We start from the raw sequence: 27232 nt of genomic DNA, 5'->3' as shown, positions 1-27232 counted from the left end.
ATTCAATTTTTCCCATTCCAATCCTATGGTCTACATTCCACACATTACCTTCATGTAATATATATATATTCAATGTTGGCCACTTCTCACTATTCGGCTCTAGTCCTCCTGCACGGCTCCCCTATTGCAGACAGTGTAACACGAAATGTCCCTCTAAGAGTCTGCCTAAAATGTCCCATTTGTGCTTTTTGGTCGTTTATGCTTATGTTTTAAGTTGTTTTCCCAAAGATTTGTTTCCATTTTTTAAATGCTGTTTTGAAAATTGGATTTGTATTACTGGATCTTTTCCAGGGTAAAAGAAGAGCATTGATTGCTGGGTTTAGGCATATATTATGCCATTACAGATATGGTTATACATGGAGAGTCCATTAAAGTTCAAGCTAAAAAAATTGCCAGTATGAACAGTAAACTTGTCACTGCCGTTTGTACTTGTTAACTTACTTATGAAACCACCCAAAGATCTGTATTTTGCAACCCAGGATGATTTTGCTTTTACTGCAGGAAGTCTTTGCAATACTACTTGTAATATCCTAAATGTCTATTAAACAACTAGAGCGAGTCATGAGTATATTCAAATGAATTGAAGCTTTTTATCCTACACAACTGAAGACAGCCTGCAGCATTATGATTGATGTGGTAAGTAGCTGTGGCCATGCTGTATGACTTTTTATGATGACATTATATTGTTTATCGTTGTATGTAAATTCCTGACTAAATATAATACAAGACTGTTATAATATAAAATTAAACTAACGTAAATACTGTGCATTATTAAGTGTATATTTTTAATTCATTTATGTTATATAGATTTATTTTTTTCCTGCAATGGTCATTTTCATTACTTCTAGCCTTGATGTACAACTATTAACCAAATCTATAGTACAGGCCTAAAATCTTGATAGAAACACCCAGAAGTACTGTTAGGAATCCCACAGAATTTATTAAAAGGATCCAAAATGTTCGTTACAATATTTCCACAAATATAAGTTTGTACTGTACAGCAAAACAATCTTTTGGTACTTTAATTATCTGAAACAATAAATCTCTAAAATGAGATACTCAGAAAATATTAGTGGTTTGGAGGATTTCTTTGTTGTGTATGTTAGGTTGTTCTATTCCATTCTACTGTGTATTTATACTTTTTTACTATTTACCTTCTTTTTTTGTGTATGTTGTGCTATTTTATTGTTGTTTTAATTTTAATTACATTTGCAAATGGGATTACATGTTTTATGAGATTGCTTCATGTTTTTTATATTTAAAAAAGTCTGTGCAGTGATCAGATGACCCCCTTCTCATTTTAGAACTTACAGTAAGTGATCTAAACCCTGCAGTGATGTAAATGGTGTTTTTATCCTTTTCCTTTAATACATTATGAATCACTGACACAAAATGAACACACAGTTCAGAAGTTTCAGTCTATTGCCACACCGCTTTGCTGCATTTAAAGTGGAGCTTTACTTTCAAATTAAAAAATCACAACCAGGCAGGTCTTTTATGTGAATGTACTGGACTTTATTATTATTAGTAGTAATAATAATAATAAACAGGATTTATATAGCACCAACATATTACGCACGTTAACTAGGGGTTACAAATGACAGACGAAAACAGGCAGTGAAACAGGAGAGGACCCTGTCCCGAAGAGCTTGCAATCTAGGAGGAGGGGGAAGTAACACACTAGGGAGGGAGATATGAAGGGGTGGGAAGTAGCGAATTTTCAACGCACAAAAGAAGATGGGTAGGCAAATGGGGTTTGAGTGCTCTTTTAAATGAGCAGAAAGTAGGAGCAAGCCGAATATGATGAGGAAGACCATTCCAGAGAATTGGGGCAGCTATAGAAAAGTCTTGGAGCCATGCGTGTGAGGAGGTTATGAGTGAGAAAGTCAGTAGTAGGTCATTGAAGGAGTGAAAAGAACGGCTGGGGGAGTATTTATTTTACCAGGTCAGAAAGGTAGGTGGGACAAAAACTGTGGAGGGAATTGAAGGCAAAGCACAGGAGCTTGAATTTGATTCTAAGATGATAAAATGGAAGCCAATGAAGAGAACTGCAAAGAGATGCAGCGGAAGAGGAGCGATGGGAAGAATGGATGAGTCTGGCTGCAGCTTTCATTATAGATTGTAGAGGAGAGAGTTTGGTGGTCTCTGGGGATGACAGGTAGGGGGGGATTTTAGAGATGTTGCGTGAAAGGACTTGGAAATGTTCCAAACAGACAGATACAGACTGACACAGGAGGAGAGGACCCTGGCTGGAAGGGCTTACAATCTAGGTTTAATGAAAGTGAATTGTTCCATTATTTAAAACACAACATTGAACACTGACTGCAAGACAGTTGTCAGTTTTCATGTGACTGTTATAGACCTCAACTTTTGTAATAAAGAAGGAACAAGCAATGTTCCATCTGCAATAAAATAATCCTACCTGCCTCATCATGATTTTTTAATTACATTCACCTGTTCCTTTTCCAGCACGGGAGCGTTTGGCCATCTTGATTAGCCAGGACTGGATGATGTCATTCATTTTCAAGTTCATTAAGCACATCCTGCACTTGCACAGCTTGGTGTATTAGGAACAGGCAGGTAAGTATGTTTTAGTGCGGAAGGGACATCGCTTGTCACTTCTTCAATAAACAACCTGCCTTTCCTAATTTTTATGTGTGGAACCATGGTTGGTAAAGCAATAGGCATTCTTTACAATAGGTTCAGCAAAACCAACTTACATAATCTCTCATTACAGACCCTTTTTAAACCCTTTTTAAAGCCTGGCTCTGCTTAGAAGTAGAACTAAACAGTGAAGGGCTGCTATGTTAATGGAAAGATCCAGAAATTATCATTTTGCCTAACCAGTATTCTGAAAAATGTACATTTTTTTCTGATATTGCATCTGAAAATCTTTTTTGATGATGAGATTTAACATAGATCTAGATGTCTGTTCCTACAACTTCTCAATTGTATATCTTCCAAATGAGATCTAAGGCACCGCTGCCTTGGGCCAATAACCACAGGAGATTTGGATTAAAAATGGTCACTAATTGCAATACTGGTTACCTTTTTTTTACTCTTTGCTTGCCATTGTATTTTTAACTTTTTTTTTTGCTTTTTTTTTTAACTTAGCAGTGTTGTTTCTTCATCTTCCTTCTATCATTTGATTTCAAATCATTAATACACGTATAGCCTGTGTGTATCCTAATTCATGTTCCAAAATGTGGTTCCTAAATTTTCCTAATTATTCTAAGCACTCTATCTGACATAACCCAGACCTTTTCTTTAAGGAAAACATTTATTGTTCTAACACGGAATTTGGCGTACTCCTATGTGTTCACAAGCAATTGAAAGGCCTTAAAAAAAAATTATGTGAACCCTAGTTTGAAAACTACATACATGAAGAAAGTGACTATTCTTTACTAAAATACTGGGCTGTTGTATTGTAGCCCAATTACTGTGGGGCCTTCTTTTGAACCCACTAAATTTTTACCATTCCTTCCTTTTTTTCGCTTCTCTCCCTCTTCCGTTTGGTCTCTGTCCATGGCATCTGAAGTTCAATTTATTGTCATTTGGAATGAAAGTCCCCTAATCACCAATCTGTTCTACAGGCCTATCTATATACAGGCCTTCTACAGGTGTCATTGGTTACATACTCTGCATTTTTTTGTACCAACCTTTGAACCAAATAGTACAATTCTAGGCTTAGGAAGTTAGCATACAATACATACATAAATGTATGTATTTGAATCTCAATAATTTTATTGTGATTGAAGATGATCTCACTTCATTAGGTTATGCCAGGTAAGTGTAACTCTGTCTGAAGTCTACATCTTCAAAGCACAGAGAGGGCTTCTATATACTATTTGAAAAAGTGGATCTCTCATCATCTGTACTTAGTAACTACATTCTGGGCCATCGTTACTGCCAATGAATCTTACCTCCAGCATAGAGAAAATAAAAAGTTGATTCAATAGGGTCTTTCTCTGGTGGGGAATCTTCCAAAGACGATCTGTTTCAGTAAAGCCGCATACACACTTGCAATTCTTGTCGTTGGAAAGGATCTTTCACGATCCTTTCCAACGATAAGAACCGCAAGATGCATGAACGAGTGCTCTACATACAGCACCGTTCTGCTCTATGGAGAGGGGAGGGGGAGAGCGACGGAGCGGCACCCTGGTGCGAGCTCTCCCCCTTCCCTTGCATTTGGATCGCTCATCTTTCATCGTCCGTGGATCCGCCAGGACGGATCCACAGACGATGAACGACCTGGGCTGTACACACACCAGATCTGGCCGATGCCGATTATCGGGCGAGAAAAATTTGACGTGTGTACGTAGCTTAACAACTGACAAGTGGGTAATTCCATTCAACTTTCTATTATGGAACACCGTTAGCAAAAAATACAAAGGACAAGACCAACACCATGTGAAGACTTTTAGGAACTTACAACCTGATGGAATGTGGCCAGTTGTCCATGTTCTGTCAAGAATTTCACCTAGCGAGTAAAAGACTAAAATGTAAAAAGCAGAGGTTATTAGAGTAGCTGAAAACCATTGGAGCACCACATTATTTGAAGGGGAGTGTTTTTTGTTATTGCAAAGTATTTCTTGGATGATGGAAAATCCAGAGTTTTAGTCGGAGTAGTTTATTGAGTTGCATTTTGATGTTCTTGACTGTGATAAAGTGTCTACTGGGTATATATGAATGGTGTATATAGTTGACCTGGCTTCTAGAAGGGTATGATTCGGGATATGGAGGCAGATAGAGCTGGGCTTTTCATGCTTATCACTTGGCTAATACTGCCCCAATAGTATAAAGGCCAAAGGACAGATTATGTTGAGGGGTTGCCAGTGAACATTTCTGGTGACATACAAACAATGTATTATAAAACCAAGCTAAAAATGTAGGCAAATATAAATGCAAAAAGGTAAAGATGCTCTTTGTTAGAGTAAAGGTGTAAATTTAAAAAAATCAGTAGCTCTCCAGTAGCTTTGAACATAAATACCCGGTGACCCTACCAATAAAGGTTGCCTCTACTGACAGGGTGACAGTACTAGTTATCCTGAAATTAATTTACTGCAATGTTGGCACTTTGCACAGCTCCCACACCTACCTGGGCCACATGTCTGCACAATTATAATAAATGAAAACAGGGTTGTCAGTGATGCCACAACTGATAAACCTTCTCCTTATTGCTGCTTGGGTCCTTTGCTTCCCTCCACTCCAATCACATAGAAGCTGTTTGGCTTTTTCTGCAGACATCAACTTTTATACAGTTTGAGTCCAACTGTCTGTTAGAGAAACAAGACCTACAAAAATACTCTTTTCTCTACTACCTAATATTTGCTCATCCAGCAGACCATTGATCTTATAATACAAAACTCTTCTAAATTAAAGCTGTGGAAAAGGAGGGCCATTAGCCTTTGAAACATTAAAAACAGAATCTGATGTTTTTACTATGGTGGAGTAATAAAACCAATAATTGTGATAGATCTGTACTGGTGTGGCACTCTCTTGCTTTAACTATTTTGAACACATTGCAGGGCAGGCAGCCTTTGCCATCACCCTTTTTCACTGAATAGAACTGTTAAAAGCCTATTGCTATATCATGGAGCACAGAAGATAACTTCTACATTGAAGGAAAAAAATGGAACTGCTATTCCTTGGAAGATTAGTTTTAAAATAAATTTAGTTCATAGAGAACTTTAAAAATGACAGTTAAGCATTAGAGTTACTCCACCTTGTATATTGAACACTGACTGCAAGACATTTTTCAGTTTCATATGACTGGCTAAGAAGATGATTCACTTGTGTAATACAGATTTCCTCTTTTTTTAACAAATAGGCAGCTTCTGTAATTCACAAATCCTACTTCTGGAATCCTGGCAGCACTACATACAATCTACACCTACACTTTAGTGAGAGATTTCCACCCTTCACTGGATCACCCAGGTTCACTGATGAAAGTGTATCTTCTCCAGTCTTGGAGAGCTTTAATAAATCAGACCCAATGTCTCCCCCCTCTTTGGAGGGCTCCTTGGTCTTTATGTTGCTTGCTAAGTGCTGTGGCAGAATTAAGGGCCTTTCAGAGCCGGTCTATTTACTATATGTATACAGACATGTGACAGATGATATGACACATAGGCAAACACTAATAAACATTATTTAGGCTTTACATTTTCATTTTCAATTTAACAATTTAGACTATATTTTTATTACATAAGATCCAAATGAAAAACCATGACCAGGGTAGCTCGGACCTTCTAGCCCATCCTTTGTCAAAAACATTGTCATAACTTCCGCCTACTTCCAAACCTCCTCCTGCTTACCAACCACTCCTCCCCTCCCCACCATTAAATACCCCAACACAAATCTTGGATTTTAATTGGCTGGCAAGCAGCGGTTTATTTAAAACACCATTAAATAAAATTAACTTTTTCAAGTAAAAAACAAATATCCAAATTAATAAATGCCAAATAAAATTTACATTTTACACTTTGATAAGCATACATTAACATAAATTAACACAACACTCCCTTATTAATATAAATATTATTAAAACGAGATTATATAAGGCTAACATATTACATTGCATATAGCTTAATTAACCAACAACTTAATTCCCCTTTTAATAATACATAACCATTACAACAGTATCCATAATGTTATCAAACTCCCAATTATACACCCAAACAACCAAGCTGCAGGTCTCAGAAGGCAAATCCGCACCCAACAAGAATTGAACTCTTCCAACATCTCCACCTTGGCCCCTAGCTGCCCAGCACAGCCTTCAGGAGCCATAATCATCCGTTCACCATAAAGGGGGAGACCCCACCAAAGGGCATCCCCCCTGCCAAAATCCACCACTTTTCCAATACACTGGATCCCTGCCTTCCAAGACTGCAACTGCTAAAACGAACCCAACTCTCAACTCTACCTAAACATAAGAGGGAGGGTGGGTGGGGAACTTTTTCTTTCCAAAAGAGGGCCTCTCACTATCATCCAGCCCTTTTAACGTCTCCTATTCCTAATCTCCTCCCACCCCACGTTCTATACTAGCCCAGCCCCCTCTAGCAACACTACCTTTTTTCTTAACCCCTTCACACCTCTGGGCTAGGCCTAGCACCCGGTCATGTAGGCCCTACGCCTACTTCTTACGGCTACGGGCCTCTCTTTATAATTCTAGGTTTTAATGTGAGAAAACAGGTAAAACACTGAAGGTGATGAATACTGTTTAAGACCTGTGCCTGCAACCAAAAGAGAAAACCAAAATTAAACAACAAATTAAAGCATTTATGTACATTTGTGCTAATGTTGTTTTTTTTCTGTTGACAGAACACAACTTCTAGCCAGATGGCCAGTATGAATTCTTCTTTCACAAATTCTACTACAAGTCCAAATACTGTTGGACACTCTGCTAGCCTTGGTATTGCTATCCTTTTGGTGGCTTTGATCATGGGCTTCCCTGGTAACGCATTTGTCATCTGGTCTGTTTTAACTCAAGTGAAGAAACGTACAGTGACCTGCATCCTCATATTACATTTGGCCATTGCGGACATGGGAGTGATCATTACAGCACCAATATTCATTCATTTTTTGTCGACTGGCACCTGGGTATTTGGGAATGCCATTTGTAAGATCTGTCATTACATTGGCAATTTGAGCATGTACGCTAGCATCTTTTTAATCACTTTCATGAGTGTTGACCGTTTCTTTGCAGTAGCCAAACCGTTTACTTCTCAGAAGGTCCGAACAAAGCCAGTTGTTCGAAGCATAGTATTTATTATATGGATATTAGCATCATTGTTTTCTATCCCAATGCCAATATACCGCTCAATAGAGACTATAAACAACCGTCAAGTTTGTATCACTACCCAAGGCAAGGGAGATGGAGTTAGGCATCATATGGTCTTTCAGTACATATTAGAGAGTCTGATTGGGTTTTTTATTCCTTTCACAATCATCCTTTCCTGTTACATTTACATTGGAATGAGGTTACGCAGTGCTAAATTTCAAACAAAGCATAAAACAAGCCGGCTTGTCATCATGATCATAATAACATTTGCCCTCTTTTGGCTTCCATACCATGTGGTAAATATGATGCAAGTATCTGGGGAATTGTTGTTATCAAAAAGTCTAAGGATAGCATCACGGATTGCTCGACCTAATGCCACAGCCCTCGCTTTTCTCAGTAGCAGCATTAACCCAATTTTGTATGTATTTGCTGGTGGCAACTTCATTAGGACAGCTGGAATTGGATTTATGGCCAAACTCTTTGAAGCATCAGGCTCAGAGGCTAACAGCATACGGAAAGTATCCCAGGTTTTCCAACAAAGAAGTAGAAAGCAATCTACAGAACAAGGGAAATTAAGAGAAACTGTAGAAGAATAAACACTGTTAACTAGCCTCAAGTTCTTACTAAATTGTGCTTTAATGTACAGAGTTGACTATTCAACCAAATTTCCACAATATCCTTTTGGAAGTAGGGGTATATATACACTTGGTGAATGGCTTTGAACATGAACTCATGGTTTGATTTTTGTCACTGGAGTTTGTAGATGGCTACATACTGCTTAGATTGCTTCTTTTACATAAAACATATTTTTGTTCTACTGGTCAAAAAATTGTCAATATGAATATATGAGATATTGATCATGGAAATTTGATATTGGTCACTATACACCATATATGCAGTATACAATAGATATAATAAATCAGATCCATTGTCCAAGGCGTGGCAAGCGCCGCTTCTTTATCACTAACGAGAACTATTTCAAGCTAATTGCTTGAAGACAACTTCAAAAAGGAACAATGCCTGGGGTATTCCTTGGAAGATTATTTTTAAAATAAATTCAGTTCATAGAGAACTTTAACAATGACACCTAAACATTAGAGTTACTCCACCCTGTATGTGTAATGAAAGAGAAAGGTTCCTTTTTTTAAAACACAATATTGAATACTGACTGCAAGACCATTTTTCATTTTCTTGTAACAGCATACAGAAAGTCTCAGAAAATACAGAAGTGTACAGAAAGTCAGATTTTTGTTGTACTGTTCTGTTCCTCAAACATTTGTCAATATGAGTACATGAGATATTGGTATTTCTGTTGATCATGGAAAATTGGTTTTAATATTGATCACTATAAACTATATATGCAGTATTATATATATATATAACTATATATATATATATATGTATATATATATATATATATATATATCTTGGATATCCTGCCTCAAAGTACAATCTTGCAGTACCTGTAGATAAATCCAGGCCTGCAAAAACTTCACGCAAACACAGCAGCTTTAATCTGAATAGTTGGACCCTAGTTGTAGGATTATATATAGGTTTCTCTTCTTAACACAATGAGCCTAAAGCATCAGAATAACTAATTATTATCTCTGTGACTATAAACCATCACTGCATGCTATATCCTTTAATTTATTCAAGAATAAAGTGATTAAAGCCAGGGTATTTTTAAAGGCAGCAATATATTCAAGATAAAGAGTTAAATATACAATTTTATTTTTTGCATCAATACACAGATGAGTTTATACTGGTCGCACCCTCTGAACATTGTGGGGAGAATGACCGAAGAACTAGACAATGAATCCCTCATCAGAAAATAGCAAAGAAGAAAAGAAAATCTTGTGACCTGAGGCGTTTCGCCTGTGTGGGCTTCCTCAGGGGACTTGGCGGAAAACATTTGTTCAGTAGCTGCACATAAGAATATCATATTTATACAGAATTATACTCCAAGTAAAACATTAAGGTACGCTGTAAATTATGGTAACAGTAGTATAGTACAGGCTGAATTATATGTGGTCTAAATAGCACACTGGTTACATACTATTCAGTTGGCAATCACATGGATTTCTAAATATAACAATAAATCATATACCTCAGAAGGTGTTAATATTTTTATTTGCTCATTTTGTCTGTTAAATATATAATTAAAAACTAAAATGTATATATATTTTATAAATGCAAAAATATATACCTCTATAAACGCCCCTACCATTTCCCTCTTTACATTACAAAACACTTTGCCTATCTAGTGAACATAAGGCAGGGAATTGGTGTTTTGCTGTTCTAGGGTTTTTTTTTTTTGTAAAGCAGACTTTCACCTAAATATTCACTGGTAGAGAAACATTTGCTGCCATTGAAGTACATGAACCTGATTCTCTGCAAGTGCACATATTGGGTAATGTCAACTTCACAGCTTAAAAAATAGACCCCAAATGTTAAAATGAACAATAGACACATGTAATTGCTGAATTTTTCAGTGCTACATGTGTTTTCCCATGTGATTAATATATGATTTCTTTTATGTATGTATATAATCTATGTTGTATTAATATAAAGAAGGTAAATTGCAAACTCTAACTCATAGAGGTGTACATGCATCTATCTCAAGTAATTAGTAAAAGAGTCTTATAAATCATTACCATTCATCAAATAATGGATAAACATTTTAAATAAAAATATATAAAAACAAATAGAAATAAAAAAGAATAATGCTTTACTCTCAGTTCTCCACCAGATGACTCATTTCTTCTGTTCTTTGCCATGTTTTTTTCTCTCCATTCAAATCAAATTATAAAAAAAAAGAGTCCTGTGTAAAGTCATGCAAAAGTTTCTAATTAGGTCTTACATTGTTTTTTTTTTGTTATTGAGCTTTAAAATGAGGGGATGTATTGGGAACCTATCAGTAGAAAAGAATGGAAGCTTTTATTTCTTCTGCTAAAAAACTGTTCCTATTTTTGCAGTCATTCTGACCCTCTTGCATCTTTTAATTATATTGAACAAATAATGCATTTTGCACAACATATGTAGCTCTTTTTAATAAGTGTTGCGTTATCCAAGCATCTGTCCCCGAGCCGGCGCGCCGGGTGGCGCCATCTTCGCTTTCTCTTCCTAGTTCTTCTTCCTTAAGCTACGTACACACTTCCAATTATTATCGTCGGAAAACGAACGACGAACGTTCCTGCACGATATACACGAACGATCGTATAGCACCGATCCTGCACATAGAGGTAACGACACGATCGTTCGTAGATATTGTACACACAATAGATACGATCGTTTAAGCGATAGAGGAACTATGTGCACGACAGGAAAGTGAACGGACGTTCGTTCATCACGCATGCTCTGAACATGGACGATCAACGAACGACCGTACACACGAACGATGTTCAACGATCGTCGTCCAATCCGATCCGCCGGTTCGGTCGTTCGTTTCCAGCGACTTTCCTCGTTCGTCGGCGTCGTTGGTTACTTTTTTACGAACGATTTTTTTGCCCAATCGATCGTTCGTCGTTCGATTGGAACGATAAAAATTGGAAGTGTGTACGCACCTTTAGTCCCCCGACCCAGGCGCGAGATCGGGTGACGTAGGTTGGAAAAAAAACTTACCGATCTCACTGCGCATGTGTGGGATTGGCACATTTTTCACTTTTCACGAAAAGGCCCCTTCTGCGCATGCCCAAGATGATCGGAATGTCTATCTATGTAAAATGAAATTATTGAGTTTAGGTACGCTTTAAGGTAATGCTAAAAGGCTGTCTGTCTAAGGATCAGGCAGAGTAAATTAAACCCACCTTATGGATATACTTACTGAGGGTCAAAAAAAACCAGCTTAACATTCACATAGCATTTATCATAGGTTAATAATTGCAGGCTACATAGGAATATCTACATAGGTATATCGTCTGACATCTTCACCCAGTCCTTTTCCAAGGAAAGGTTCTTGACTGGCCAGACTAGCGCAATGTAATTGCCGGATATGCAAAGTGTGTACATTGATTGTTCAGTGTATATTCTACAGTGGATTGCAAACAGACAGGTAAATTTATTTTATTGCAGAGCAGATATAGCCTGCCTGTTCTGCAATGAAGTGTATGCTTGTATTTTTTTATATATTTATTTACACTTTACCGGCCAAAGGACACAGTGTGAAGTAGCAGTTTATCATTTGAGGTCATTTATCAACTTCACAGGAAATAACAGATGGAAGAGAAAAGTGTACATAAGATAGAGACAATGCTTTTAAGGGTCTAAAGTGCTGCCAACACAAATATGTAACGTTCTACATAACAAAAAAATAATTGATTGTTAGCTGTAGTAATTTATCATTTGTTGGATTCCGTTTCAGTACATAACATACAATTTGAATGATGGTTTTATACCAGAAGGAAATTGGAGAGTGGTACAGTATGTATAGCGGCTCCATAATATATTTGTTTCCTACTTATTGCATGCTAATTTACTTTGCATGCTCGTGGATGAAAGATGTGTTAAGTCCCTAGTACAATCCCTTAAATGCTGGGTCCCTTAGAAGGAAGGGTATGAGTTTAGAACTTGCTTGAATACTCTGATTCTCCCTTGGGAGTGTTGATTGACTACCATATGTTGCCAGGAAGAAGCCTCATTCCAGTAAGGTGGGAATCCATAACTATCGTAGTGCATTTGTCTGTCGGCAAGTGGTAAGTTTGGTGTCCATTTAGGAAGAGATAGAAGCACCGGTGTGTAAGGCTGGATGGCCCTGGGGCCTCATTGGCCCAGCTGGGCTGGGTCTTTGATGGTGGACTGTTGGGGAGGACTAGATTTTGTTTGATCTGACACTGAGAAGAAGCTGCTAGAGAAGAGATCCGCATTTATATTATTATTATATTATTATTTTTTTATTTTGGTACTGTGAACCACTCCAAACTAGGGAATTTAAATTGTTTGACTTATTAGATACACTAGTACACTAAATCGGCATTTGGGCCATGGGGCATAAGAAGTTGGAGACCGATATTTACAATTAGCTATTTCGGTTTGGAACTACAATCATTTTACACCCTGTATCCCCTACTCCTTATAGCATTGTTTAATATCTTATTAGACATATTAACCTATAAGGTGAACAACGCAATGTTTAAATAATTTTCTGCAATGCCATATTATACCATAATATAATAATACTAAGAATGTCATAATAGGTAACAAAAAACACACAGTTCATAAACATATAATGAAATAGAAAGACTTATAAATTAACAATAGCAACAGTATTGAAAAAAAGGGAATAACAGTGAAATATATTTAAGGGAAGGTTGGTTTGCCTTAGTCTATGTTGCTTTTATGGAGTTATTAGGTTATGCTCATATGCTCATATTTTAGCCGAGGTTCTGCAGGTTAAGGTTTTATGAACTGCTAGCCAGCAGCATATTAGTCAGGACAAAATATGAAGTCCGTGATTCTGAGTGTTTCAACACCTGGCAGACAAACTTCAAGCTTTAAGATGCATGTCATAAAGTTGTATTTATTAGGGTTTGGTCATTATCCAATGAGGACATTACTGGCAGAGGAAGAATATATTTTCCTGTACCAATACTGTTAGAAGGATTTCTGATTATTGCTCTGGAGAGCCACCTAAGAGGTAATCTTTTTAGCAAGTCAAATATAAAAACATATAATGCTGAATACATGTGTTGTGGATGTACAGGTGGATTGGTGTAAAAGTTCAGTCTGTGCCCTTGTGAACATCTTGTGTCCTCCTTCCCACACTAGGTTGGGGTGAGTGTTACCTGATAAGAAGACTGTTATGCCCTGATGGGACTGTTATGCCCTGATGGGTCATGAGAAAGAAAGCAGCTGGTAATATACAAAATATATTCTAAAACTAAGGATTGCAAATTTTTTCATACTATAATGTAACCAAGGTTTGGTCAAAATGAGCTAGCAATGATCATGTAACGAGTTGATTGGTTGGGATCAGTGTATATTTGTTAACTTCAGATATTAAAGAATTGAGTGCTAACGCTGACATTTTCTCGATAGGCTGGAGTAAAAAATGAATTTTTCCAAAAGGTACATAACATGTAAAACTAAAAATTTGTATGTAAGTGCAACTGATGTCATCCTTATTGACCTTTAGGTTTTCCATGCTGTCGTAAAGGAGAGTTTGGGCTTTATTTTTTGTTGTATTTATTCTCTTTGTGTTGCTGTTTTTTTTTTCGGCTTTTTTTCTAACACTTCATTGTGTTGCAGTGATTATTTCACACATTGACCTGTACTATATTAGGACTGCTGATACTAATCTTTTATCCTCACATTGCTAATTAGATCTGGACTGATCACAAAATTAGCTCAAACATTTGTTGTCCAAGCTAACTTTGTGTAGCTCATTTTTAGTACACAGTGAGCAGCCTCTGCCTGCTGTGTACATTACCAACAGGCTCCACTGTTTGTAACCACTGTAGATGTTGGCTGGTAATCCTCAGATGCTGTGACTGATCATATGCAAAGGGTATAAAGATACTTTTGATACTTGGCTGTACTGTGCCATCAAGAATAAACTCCTCTATTTATGTTACCACCATGGACCAGCTCTGTGTGATGTCTTGTCTCCCCATACCCTGAGTCTAGAATTCACATACTGCGAGGATCACTGAAAGCCTTCAATTGTGTGCACCAGAGAGAGACAGGTAAATGCATTGTGAAAATAGAATAATTACTAGGAAGGAACACCAGAAAAATCATTTACTAGCAAGGAAAGGAATACAAACCTGGGATAACACTCCTCAAATATCTTTTTAATTAATCATTTAATTGGATATGAATATGTCACTAAAAAGAGAGATTATATATCATTAAACAAACTCAAACAAGAGAAAGTAATTTACAAGTGTAATCATTTATTCTTGGTGCTGCATATAATTAGTTTACAAAGTTAGGCTGAAATCTAAAAACTCCATTAAAGGTAATTTCCATCTCCACAAAACTTTACTGAGTGAATTAGATTGTTTTATTGTATTCATAAATAACCATTTGAGCAATGAAATGAAATAACGGTAATGAGAGAACAATAATAAAGAACACTTACAATGCAAGGAATAAGAAGCATGATACATTTCCAGCTCTCTGACATAATGAGGGTCACACTGCACACTACAGACTTAATTACCTAAGGAATTGCGAGGCTTCACAAAATAAATTGTTCAAACACATAGGTCTAATTATCCAATCATACGAAAATGAAAAGGGTAAATTAAGTTAACTTCTTTAGTAATTCAGCCTCAGTGTCACTACAATATTACCTTACCCTGACTAAGCGCAGTGACCTAGAAATAATACTCCTTCCATCCACAACTCATCAACCCCCCTGCAAATATCACAATACTGTTCTTTTCTTTTATGGCTGTAGCTACATTGTATTTTAGTTTATTTTAACCTGCCCACCAAAGAATTATCAATTCCAGCAAACATGGTATCTATAGCATTTGATTCTTATTGGAAAGTTTACACTACTGTGTAGCAGTAGTGGGGATTTCTGGGGCCACCATTAGAGATCAACTTAAGAGTTAACCTTTTCATCAAAATAAACTTTCTGGAGTAAAGAATTGTCAACTTTTTCTCTGCCTGACTTCTCCAAGTTAAAGGATATGAACTTGGGCACTCCCTGCGCTAAACAGAGTCTTATGAACCTGTTGTTGGATCCAATAAAAATGTGCTAACTTAAAATTAAGCAGCACCTTGATGTTTTGTACCAACCTTTACCTTTCCTGATACTTGTGGTCCTAGAAATACTTCCACCTTGTTACATTTTGGAATTTGCTATCACTTTTTGTGATAATGTTCAAATACATAATATCCCTGTTTAGACATCTAGATTATTTAATGTACAATGCCGAATAATATGTTGGCCCTTATAAATACAGTTTATTATTGTAATTCATAATAATAATAATATTAGAGGCAAAGCATTTAGCATTACATCTGATTGCTGGGCATATTTTATAATCACAGAGAAAGTAGAAACATTCCAGAGCCTCACATGACTCTATCAGGCAACGATGACAAAAACACACAGTTATTATTTAAATATGAAACACAAACTAAATGCAACCTATATCCTAGTGTTCCCTATATTAAGTGCACATGTGAATAGGCTTTGTACTATTTACATATTACTAAAATGCAGTAAAACAGATTTAGATAATCCATCTTTATGATGTTTTATTAAAGATCAAAAATCATTGTAGAGTCCAGGTACAGTTTCTTTTTCAAAGCTTACAAACATCCACTGGTTGTTCATATTGGAGAGCTGGCAGCTTGTCAAAATCTGCTATGCATAGCTAAAAAAAGCTAAGCCGATGTTACAAACTTTGAAAGTAATTATAGATACAGAGATGAATGAAGGTTTTATAGTGCCTTCAATGCTTACTTCAAATATATAAAGCCTTTAGGCCATGTTCGGACAGACATTTGTGAACTGCAAAGTATAATGCTCCTAGGTATATATTATATATATATATATCAACCTTTTGGTGTCCAGTTGGAAGTATTGTCAAAGGGAGGCTTTTGCTTCTTCAATGCTTCACTATGCTATACATAAGACTTCAGTAAAGAAAGTTTTGTTTGACAAAAGGTATGCTGGCTTTTTTTTTTTAAATACAACAATAAAAACCTGAAAATGGTATATATTTTTATCTTTTTTGAGCATGTCACCTAAAGGGTAAGAAACTTCCCCCATAGTGACGTCATGATGCCAGAACCTACCCACCACCCGATTCGTCTGCGATCCATATGGGAGACATTGTCCAGAGCTCTTGCCGGTCCGCCCCCCCCCCCCCCAGACGCTGGGGGACGTACCAGCCAGAGCCGTGGACCACCAAAACCTTCGGCGACCACTGCTTTAGATAATAATTAATAAAGAGATCTATTAAATTATAATGACATTGTATAGACATCCTAAATACTGCAGTGTACCTACCTGAATTAATGGCATTTCTCATTTACCCGATTTTACACATGGTTTCTTTTTTGATAAACACCAATATTCCATACACATTTACAACATTCTTTATGCATATGTTATTATATACATGTATTAAAGGTTCATTTCACTAATTCTTCATTACTTCTTTACATGTAGATTTTATTATTTTTATTATTATTACGCAAAAGTACACATTTGATAATGTAATGTCTTACCAAACACAATTCAAAAGTTGTGTCACTTACAGGTTTTCTATTTAATTTTGTGTTGTAATTTATGCAGTTCTGCCTAAAATGTACCACCCTAGTGAATCATGACAAGGTTCCCGGCATTAAATGTCTTCAATGTTTTACCACATCCTACTCAGTGAAAGTAAATTTCATTGTTCTTTATTAGTTTTGTGTATTTTGTATATTGTGTGACTTTTAACAATGACCCCTTGTGAGCACTAAATGATGCTAAATGATGCCTAATTCAATGGTAAAGTGTCTACTGGTTTAATTTTTTTCACCCCCATGTACAGTGGGTCTTGTTAAGACAAATATAACATTTATGGACAAATCATTTTTTTGGGTACTATAGGTAGAATAATGGGGGTTGTAATAGCAGTGATCTCTTGTAGACATATGTAACCCTTTTACATTACCTGAAACATGTCCCCAGTATATGACCAATTCCTATTGCAAGCTCATAGTCTCTGACAATAACCTTTTGTATCTCTTTGGTCTTACAAAAAAAAAAATTACACAAAATTATACAAAAACAAAGATACAAATGTATCATCCAATTTGTCACATGGGTCCCCTCTCTCACATTGGTTGTTGACCTGAGAAAGGTTGGTAATAGCCTGTCCTATAGGAAACAATGAATGTTGCCACTGTAAGGCCCGGATCTATGTTGGTATTCCCCAGACACCAATCCCCCAATCTATGCCGCAGTCTTCACCTATAGCAGCCCCGGCTCAGCCTCGGGAGACTGGTTGTGTCTCCCAGCAATCGATTGCCCCCAGGACGTGGTGCGCAAAGGATGGTGTCCGGGGTTAGGCCGGCAGCTGACAGGGCCCATTTAATGCAGAGTACAGAGCCACGCATGCAGAGTAAAAGACAGGAATCCAAAAACCAGCCAAGGTCAGAACACAGGAAGTCAGCCCATCCAGCGCAGAGTTAGGGTCACAAGCAGAGGTTGGTCCAGGCAGAATTCAAATGGGTAAACAGAAAACAAGCGTAGGTCAGCAACAGGAAATTCACAAAAACACTCCAACACAGGTCAGCCCAGCAGACGCTATAACAGGCACCTCTGACTGGGAGCGCAGCCGCGGAGGGAATAGGCTGCACACGCCCTCCTGCAGTGAGTTATCTCCCGGGCACATACACCCGCAGGGCACCTTTTAACAGCCGCACAAGCAAAGGTAGGCAGCCATTAGGACTTTTGTTGCAAGGTGTTGAGCCCACAGTGACCACAATAAAATGAATTAAGTTTGGTCTGACAAATGTCATCTTCAGATCCATATCTATAATGATACTTTATATATTTAGTATCTAAGGATGTAACTCCCCTATAGTCAAATCCTGGAGAGGGATTAATAAAATTCTTTACTATGGGGTAATCAATAAATGCCAATATTTTAAAGTAATGTTAATCAATTTATTTCTAAAATATTTAGTAATTTTTCTGCTTGTATCCAAAGTTTTTCTTTTGGTATCTGAAAGAGTAGATCTGATTTGTTAATTTAAATAGCCCAGTGATATGCATCTTTAATTGGTCTTTGGAGTAACCATGTTGTATTAGATGTTGCTTCATTTCAATGGGCCTGATTTATTAAAGCTCTCCAAGGCTGGAGAAGATACACTTTCATCATCAGTGAAGCTGGGTGATTCAGCAAACCTGGAATGGGTTTCCTAAAAGTTATTTGTTAATTGTTAGCAAATGTTTTCAATCCTGGACCAGATCCATTCCAGATTTGCTGGTTCATTCAAGTACACTGATGAAAGTGTATCCTCTTCGTCCTTGGAGAGCTTTAATAAATCAGACCCAATCACTGCTAAATTAGAATTTTGTTCCTAATTCTTAATATTCCTGTTGTTCCTGTTTCATTTTAAAAAAGAAGAATCAAGAAAAGGAATTGAATACAAGTAATAAATCATGTGGAAGTTGTAGTAATAATTATTCATGTAATTCAGAATTATTGTAAAGATTCCACTGAAATTGTGTGGACACAGCAACATCATTCATTGTTTCCCCCATACGCAGGCTATTACTATTCTTTCTTAGGTCCACAGCCAGTGTGATGGAGATGGGATCCATGTTGGGTTGACAATTACCCATGCTCCATCCCCCCACAGTTTGTTGGTTGTCTTTTTTCTCTTACATCCAACCACTTCTTGGTAAATTCAATCTACTTAAGCCTAGCAAGGTGGCAAATTTAGGGGAACTTTGAAATGTGCTTACAGTATTTGCTTTCCTTCAGTTATCTGTTGTTTGAGAACTAATCCAGGGAATAACTCCAACATCATCATCATCATCATCATCATCAACTAACCTCACTGATGAATTGACCTCCTTCATCTGGCTGCACCTAATCTGCATTCATCTCAACAGGTACGTTGTGCATTCTAGCTGCCATATCTACCCTGTCTATCTATTTGTGTTTCACTACAATTTGCATCTAATTGTGTATGGTACGTTGTGCATTTTAGATGAAATTATTGCACAAATTTGAATCTGCCCATAGAATTATCTGTTCACTCTCCCATTGTTCCAGTTGAGTGGTCATTCATATTTACTGCCCTGCTAACCCTTCCTCTACCCAGGTTTAACTGTTCTCCATTACTTCCACCTTTTGACTTACACAGAACATAAATGGACAAATTCCTTGTTACTCTAATTAGTTTATCCATATTCAGGGCCAAAAGCATTTTTATTTAAACATCAAGCAAGGTCACATGCCCAAATCCTGTGCCAAATTGCTTTAAGAATTAATCCAGGTAATAGAACCAAGAACTGGAACAGAAATGGACACAGCATTACTCTCTGCAATTTCCATTGCATGCCTTTGGACTGAATGAGCATTAACTATCCACCTGAACTCCAACACAACTTCTGATGCTACCATCCTGAACTGCCTTTTCACCAAGCCATCTCACTGACTGGTTCATCCTATCCCACACCTAGCACTCAACAAGTTGACAAGCCTCACTACAAACTACAACCCATAGCTCAAATGAACTTTATTATAATAATATTTGTTATACAGTTTATTTTTCTAAAAAAAACAACAACAAAAAAACAGCCACAGTCTAAATAGAGAAGTCTGTCCCCTGCCACCAAACTGTAAGGAAGAACTCTTGTTCTCTGTATGGAAGTAGTGGCCCCATACTGGTACTATGTCAGTTCATGTTTTCTTCTGATTAGAAATCTCTAGCTCTGACTCAGCAGGGGACCATGTCAGACTTCTGCAGAGAGAACCCTGCTTTTTCATAGAGCGCACTACCAAGGCTCCTACCCTACACTATGCTGGCAGTAAACACGATCTGAAAATGAACTGTATAACTTTGCACACTTTTGTTTAGATTCACTTGAAATTTGTTTACCTAACAAACTGAAATTATTATTATTATTATTATTATTATTATTAATAATAATAATAATAATAACAATAAACAGTTTTTTATAGCACCAACATATTACGCAGCGCTGTACATTAAATAGGGGTTGCAAATGACAAACAAATACAGACAATGACACTGGCAGAGAGGACCCTGCCCCAAAGAGCTTACAATTTAGTAGGTGGAGGAATTAACACACAACAGGGGGGGAGGTATGTAGTGGTGGGAAATAGTGACGGTTTCAAATGACAGAAGAAAGGGTAGGCAAGTTTGAAAAAATGTGTTTTGAGTGCTCATTTAAATGAGCATAAAGTAGGAACAAGCCGAATAGGACGAGGAAGACCGCTCCGTTGGGGCAGCTGTAGGAAAGTCTTGGAGCCGTGCGTGTGATGAGCTTGTGAGTGAGGAAGTCAGTTTAAGGTGGGATTTGAAGGCAAAGCACATGAGCTTGAATTTCATTCTAAGGTGAAATGGAAGCCAGTGTAGAGAACTGCAAAGAGGTGCAGCAGAAGAGGAGCGGTGGGAAGGATGGGTGAGTCTGGCTGCAGCGTTCATAATAGATGGAGGAGAGAGTCGGGTTAGTGGAATACCAGAGAGAAGGATGTTACAGTAGTCCAGACGAGAGATGATAAGAGCTTGTACAAGGAGTTTGGTGGTCTCAGGGGACAGGTTGGGGCGGATTTTGGAGATGTTGCGTAGATGAAAGTGACAGGACCTGGAAATGTTCTGAATATGGAGGGTAAATGAGAGGGCAGAATCAAGGTGATGCCAAGACAACGTGCTTGAGGGGAGGGCCGAATAACAGTGTTGTTAACAGTTAGATATATGTCAGGGGGGGATTTGGAATTTGAGGGGGGGGGGGGGATGATGAGTTCTGTTTTATCCAGGTTGAGTTTCAGGAATCGGTCAGACATCCATGATGAGATGGCTGACAGGCAGCATGAGACCTTATCCAGGACTGAGGGAGACAAGTCAGGTGTGGACAGATAAATTTGAGTGTAATCAGCATACAGATGGTACTCTAAGCCAAACGAGGATATGAGACTACCGAGAGAGGAGGTGTACAGAGAAAAGAGAACCGGTCCAAGGACTGACCCTTGGGGAACACCAACAGGGAGGAGAGTGAGAGAGGAGGAATTACCATTGAAAGAAACTTGAAAGGAGCGGTCAGACAGATAGGAAGCAAACCAAGAGAGAGCAGTGTCACACATACCAATGGAGCCCATGATTTGTAATAGAAGGGGGTGATAACAGTGTCAAAAGCAAAGGAAAGATCAAGGAGAAGGAGCAGGGAAAAGTTGCCATTTTAGTAAGGGCTGTGGAATGGGCAGCTCAAAAACCAGACTGGAGAGGGTCAACGAGAGAGTTGGTGCTCAGGTAGTCAGTGAGTCTTTTGTAGACAAGGTGTTCAAGAAGTTTGGATACAAATGGGGGAAAGGAGAAAGGATAGTAGTTGGAGGGTAGGGAGGGGTCCACTGAGACTTCAGGATAGGGAGAATTATGGCATGTTTGAAAGCAGAAGGGTATATACTAGTAGAAAGGGAGAGGTTGAATAGTTCGTTTAGGGCAGGGGCCAGGGTGGAGGAATGGACACGGAGTAGATCAGAGGGAATTGGGTCAAGTGGACATGTAGTAGACGGAGATGATGAGAGAAGAGAAGCTACTCCATCCACAGTAACAATGCTGAGGGTGACCAGTGATGATTTACAGGTGGCAGAGGTGGGTATGGTTAGAGTCACCCGGTGAGCAGGGACATCATGCCAGGGGTAGGGGGTAGACAGGGCAGGGGTAGTGGAAGGTGGCAAGGCCAACTTTATCCAGAGCCAAAGAAAGAGAGTGGTTTAACTGGGTGGCAGCTTCATCTGGGGAGGGGATTTTGGAAAGAGTGGGGGTTAGGTATGCAAGGCAATTTAAGAATAGGTTGTGGTCAAGGTTATGGATATCTCTTTGCCATTGACCAGGTCTGGGGTGTTTAAAGTTATCCAAAAAGTAGGATACGGGGCTGGGGGGTGGGGCGGTTGACAACAGCAACAATGAGGGGTAAGGGGCTCAAGTGACGAACAGAGTGGACTTCAAAAGAGGTGAAAATGAGAGAGGTAAAATGAAGTTTAATTAAAAAACTTCAGATGCTTTTTCATGTTTTGAGTTGTGCAATTCAGATGCATTTGTTAACACTATATATGTTATATATATATATGCAAAAAGGTGTTCTTCAGAAGAAAAAGCCATGCACCACAACACATGGCAATAAAAAGCAAGTGGGTGGACATGGAATCAGTCTCCATTACAAGACATAGCAGTGATGTACTCCTTGCAGCCAGTGACACTTTAAAGGTTAATGCAGAATGGTGGAATTTTGCACAAAGAATGAAATTTGGGCATGTGTGGCACCCTATATGTGTAGTGACAATGTAGAAGTAGGTAGGGGGGAAGTCCTCCTTTATTCAACAGTGTTCTCTTTTCATGTTAATTTTAATGACTGATATTGTTACCATTACATTATTACCCTCCAAGCTGACCTTCAGAGGAAAGATGAGGTATCTCTGATTAGTCCTTCATAAGGCTAAACCGGGTGCTCAACTAAGAATTATAAGTACACTTTGTATTTCTAGTGTTACAGGTATTATAATGAATATGATTTAGGTATTTTTAGGCACTGAGATAGTAAAACCTAAAAATGTTCCCCTTTCTTGAAAACCTTGCAAGCACAGCAGAAATATTTATACACATGGTAATTTGTGACCCATTTATATCATTAAGATTTTTTGGTCTTACCACAAAGATTGCCTAGATAAAGTAAAATGAATTCACGGGCACAATCTTTTACGCAACCTTCTGAAATAGAACACTGTTGTGACAGCAGGAAACCTGCAATACTCGGAAGATCTTTTTGTAACATCCTGCACAGCTTCTTCTCTCATTTTTGTACAGCTGGTCAAATTATTTTCAAATGGACTGATTCACAGTTCTGCACTTGTTTTTCTAGGAATATCTTCATCTCTGCTATACCTTCAAAACCATGTCGGAGGCAGTAAGTAATAGTGTACATATTATTGAAAAATGCTGATAAAATGCATGCCTACTTGACTAAATATGTTAGATGATAAAAGATTGATTACATGAAGAAAGTAATATAGGAAAGTATACATGTTATTGTACAGTACTATTTTAATTATTAGCCATTTGATAGCTTACATCATGTAGCTGTATGCTATGGCATGAGCAATGCACAACATAAAAATCTAATATTTAAGTCTAGTAGGTATAGTAAATTTTTTATTCAGTTTTAAAGTGAACTTCTGTTCAGACTATGAACACTAAAGATGCTGTAGGCATTTTGGAGATATTCATCTTCACATTTCTCCACATAAACACTAAACTCTTACTTTCTATTCCTGCAGAATCTTAGCAGCCTGGCAACCTTCTTACAGCAGAAGTTTCTGAGCTGTTAGACTGAAACTGATGCTTAGTCTTTTTTGTGGTCTTCAAGGATTTTCCCTAATGAATTACTTAATAGTACAAGCAGCTACAAAGGACAAGGGATGACTCTATTTTACTGCTCTATAAGATTCAGTAAAAACTTCCACAGGTGCACTTTAAATTTGTATTTGTTCTTTTAACAGCTATTCAAGATATATGAATATACCTTAAAGAGTTATGAATGATTACATCTCTATTCAAAGAGACATCCAGTCCAAAAGTATTTTTTTTTTGGAATGTTGGATGATGAGGATAGGCTTCAGTCCTGTTATGCAGACATGTGTATTTCATCTGACTATAGCTGATGTTATCACTATTGATTACTCACTGTTGTCTCTGGGTATGTCATTTAAAGCGGAACTATACATTAAAAATGAAAACTTATGAGCAGGTTGTTTATTGCAAAAAGAAGAGGTGATATGCCTTCTACAATAAAACATACTTACCTGCCTGTTTGCAATTTTCTCTTTAATGTACCCTGGCTGTACATTTGCAACTCAATGTAAAGATCCCAGTCTACCCAGCTGCCAAGGAAGAATAAATTCCTGCATGCATGCAGAAGGGACGTCGCCCATCATTTCTGCAACGAACACCCTGCCTGCTTGCAAATGTTTTTTTTTAAGTTTAGTTTTGCTTTTGTCTAGAACAACTTCAGGGAAAAAATGAGAAATTCTAAATCTACATAGAATCCTTGATTTTGATTTGTATGTTGTTTCAATCATTTCTTCCAAAAAATGTAAACTACATTTTAAGACTTTGTTTTGATAGAAATAGTTTTCGAGAAGTAATGTTAAACACAAGGAAGAAACTTTAACATTCCAAAAATTACAGGTTATACATGTTTTTTGTTCATTAAGTCATTACCATGCCCTAAATGATAAGTGCAATTTTCAACTGTATTGAATCTCCCCTAAGCAATTAAACAAAAAAGTGACTCTAAAAGATAACATTACATAAATATATAGAGCTCAAGCTGAAGAATGAGTCAATTTTAGTTACCATAGAATAGGTTGTATTGGAGGGTGATCAACCACGAGTCCAAATGTCACCTGAAGAGTCAAATTATCACTTCAATGTTTCTTGAAGGAATTAGGTAGAAAAGTAGAGTAACCCAACATGTTCCAGACCAGGACAGCTTTACAAATACATTTCATATCTAGGGATAAAGACATCTCAAGCAGTCTAGTTTGTGGTTTCCAGACAAGCTCTTCTCTTCTTCCCTTTGTGCAGGTCTTAGACAGTTTTTAAAGTCAGGCAGGCCACAGATAAAAACTAAAATGGGCAATAATATTTTTTTAAAATATTTTTTTATTATGTTATGATAAAATTTTGTTAATCCAGGGCTCTATTTGTTAAAAAAAATACTAATGCATCAGCAGTCACAAAAAAAGTTGTGAATAACACCACTGTGGTGCAAACTGTTGTTTTCGGAAACTCTTGTTTCCAGAAAACTGAAGTCGTCTTTCTCAGACCATATGTAACACCTTCAGAACAATAATTAAAGCGTAAGTAACACAAAAACAAAAAATTCACACTTACCTCTAATTTCGCAGATCCCTTGATGGTGCTGGTCCTTCTTGCCATCTGGTCCCGCTTCATCCTGGGATTCTTCTTTGTCCTGGCACCATCTTCTTCCTTCTCTTCCGGTCTTTTTGCTCCATCACCCAATCTCGCACTGTGCAGGTGCGGGATCGTGTGACGTAGCTGCTGTGAAGAGGAAAAAAAGAGACCCAATCTCACTGCGCATGCCTAAGATCGACATCTCTTTACCTATGGATAAACAACCTTGGTGGTATTCCCAAGTGCGGCTCGGGGTGAATTTTACATACCAAAAACGGTAAACCCGAGCCACACTTGGGGTAGGAAAAAAAATGATACCTGCTCCCCTCCACTGGCTTCTGCGTCACATCCCCGTAAGCATGCGTAAGATCGACATTTCTTTCCCTATGGATTAACCACCTTGGCGGTATTCCCAAGTGGGGCTCAGGGTAAATTTTACATACCAAAAGCGTTAAACCTGAGCCAAACTTGGGGTAGGAAAAAAAAAATGATACCTGCTCCCCCCCGCTGGCTTCTGCGTCACGTCCCCGGTGTCATCAATGTGATGCGTGAAGCGTCGGTACGCCAGGGAGGCATGGCTTGGCAGGAAATTTAGAAAGCACATTACATTGAAATCTGCTTTTAAAACATTGATCACAGTGATAGTTATAAAAAATAAATCCAAATAATAAATAATAAATCAAAAACTTTATTCTATTACTGTACTCTTGTTTGGACAAATTTAAAAAAAAGTTTATTTTTTAATAAAGTTTATTTTATTTTTAATTTTATTAGTGTTTCAAACTTTTTCATACCCGGGTGTTATTTCTAAGAATTACAGACCTAAAATATTAAACAACAAATTTCCACGCAAAACAATGTACCACTTTCGACATAAAATTTGAACATAATTAGACAGCCAGGGGGGTTAAAAGATACCCTTTCTGGACATGTTCTGATCTCAGGCAGGAGCAGCCAGTGCCTCCCTTAATGCATGATGTAGGTATCCCGGAAGGCTCTGCATTGGGGCAATCAAGACTTAAAGGGGTGGCGTTGCTCTTTAGAAAAAGAAAATTTTTTACTTTATATAAAAGGGTTGTCTACCCCTCTATGTAAAGTAAAAATGTTGAGTTTAGGTATGCTTTAAGTAATAGGAGAAGAAAGCCTAAGAATATTGAGAATTATTTTTTTTACCCCGATGTTTAAGGTCATTTTTGGTTAGGGCTTTATATAACAAAGGAGCTTAGGCTGTTCTCTTAGCAAAGTGCTGACCTCAGCCATTCAACCATGTGCAAGGAAAAATCTGGCTTTCCTTACACGTGACTTGGTATCCTTTGCCAGGTGGTGTTTCACTGCCTTCACTAAGCTAAGTGAACAGCCTAAACCCATTCAGTAAGTCAATGCCACTGGGCTTGATTTATTTAAACTCTCTGAGACAGGAGAAGATAGATTATCGTAGGGGATCCTGGGTGATCGAGCAAACCTGAAATAGATTTCTTAAAAATCAGTTGCTATTAGTGGCAAATGTTTTCAATCCTGGGCCGGATCAATTCCAGATTTGCTGAGTTCTCCTATCAGTCTTGGAGAGCTTTAATAAACTAGGTCCAATGTGTCAAAAAAACCCTTTAACTAATGAACAAAATGCTGGTTATTCACACAAGAGAAATAAAAATGCAGTTTTCCTGGATAAATAGCTATGGATTTAGTTTAGGAAAGCAATCTGGGTCTTGGGCAAAATATATTATGGTCTTATCAATGCAAAAAAGGATAATTTGTCAGGGCAGGTTCTTGTAGCAATAATTAAACCTAGTAACTTTTACTTGCACGTGGTTGGAATTGTTAAAGTTAGGAGAC

General features: G+C 37.7%; 1 protein-coding gene across 2 annotated transcripts in view; it reads left to right on the top strand.

The window, feature by feature from the left end:
- Positions 1-483: 483 nt before the first annotated feature.
- Positions 484-27232, top strand: part of LOC140333492 (leukotriene B4 receptor 1-like) — a 28863-nt gene continuing 2114 nt past the window's right edge. Inside the window, exons 1-4 of one of the 2 annotated variants that reach the window (XM_072415163.1) lie at positions 607-636; positions 2470-2580; positions 7321-19352; positions 23346-23390. In XM_072415163.1, the coding sequence (XP_072271264.1) occupies positions 7339-8376 (1038 nt within the window). In that variant the 5' untranslated portion in view covers positions 607-636; positions 2470-2580; positions 7321-7338 and the 3' untranslated portion in view covers positions 8377-19352; positions 23346-23390. Of the gene's footprint in view, positions 637-2469; positions 2581-7320; positions 19353-23345; positions 23391-27232 lie in introns of both variants that reach the window. The other variant, XM_072415162.1, reaches the window with a different exon arrangement.

This window comes from Pyxicephalus adspersus, chromosome 6 (genome assembly GCF_032062135.1).
Source record: "Pyxicephalus adspersus chromosome 6, UCB_Pads_2.0, whole genome shotgun sequence".
In the NCBI taxonomy this organism is placed as follows: Eukaryota; Metazoa; Chordata; class Amphibia; order Anura; family Pyxicephalidae; genus Pyxicephalus; species Pyxicephalus adspersus.
This window is presented reverse-complemented; position numbering and strand designations above follow the sequence as displayed.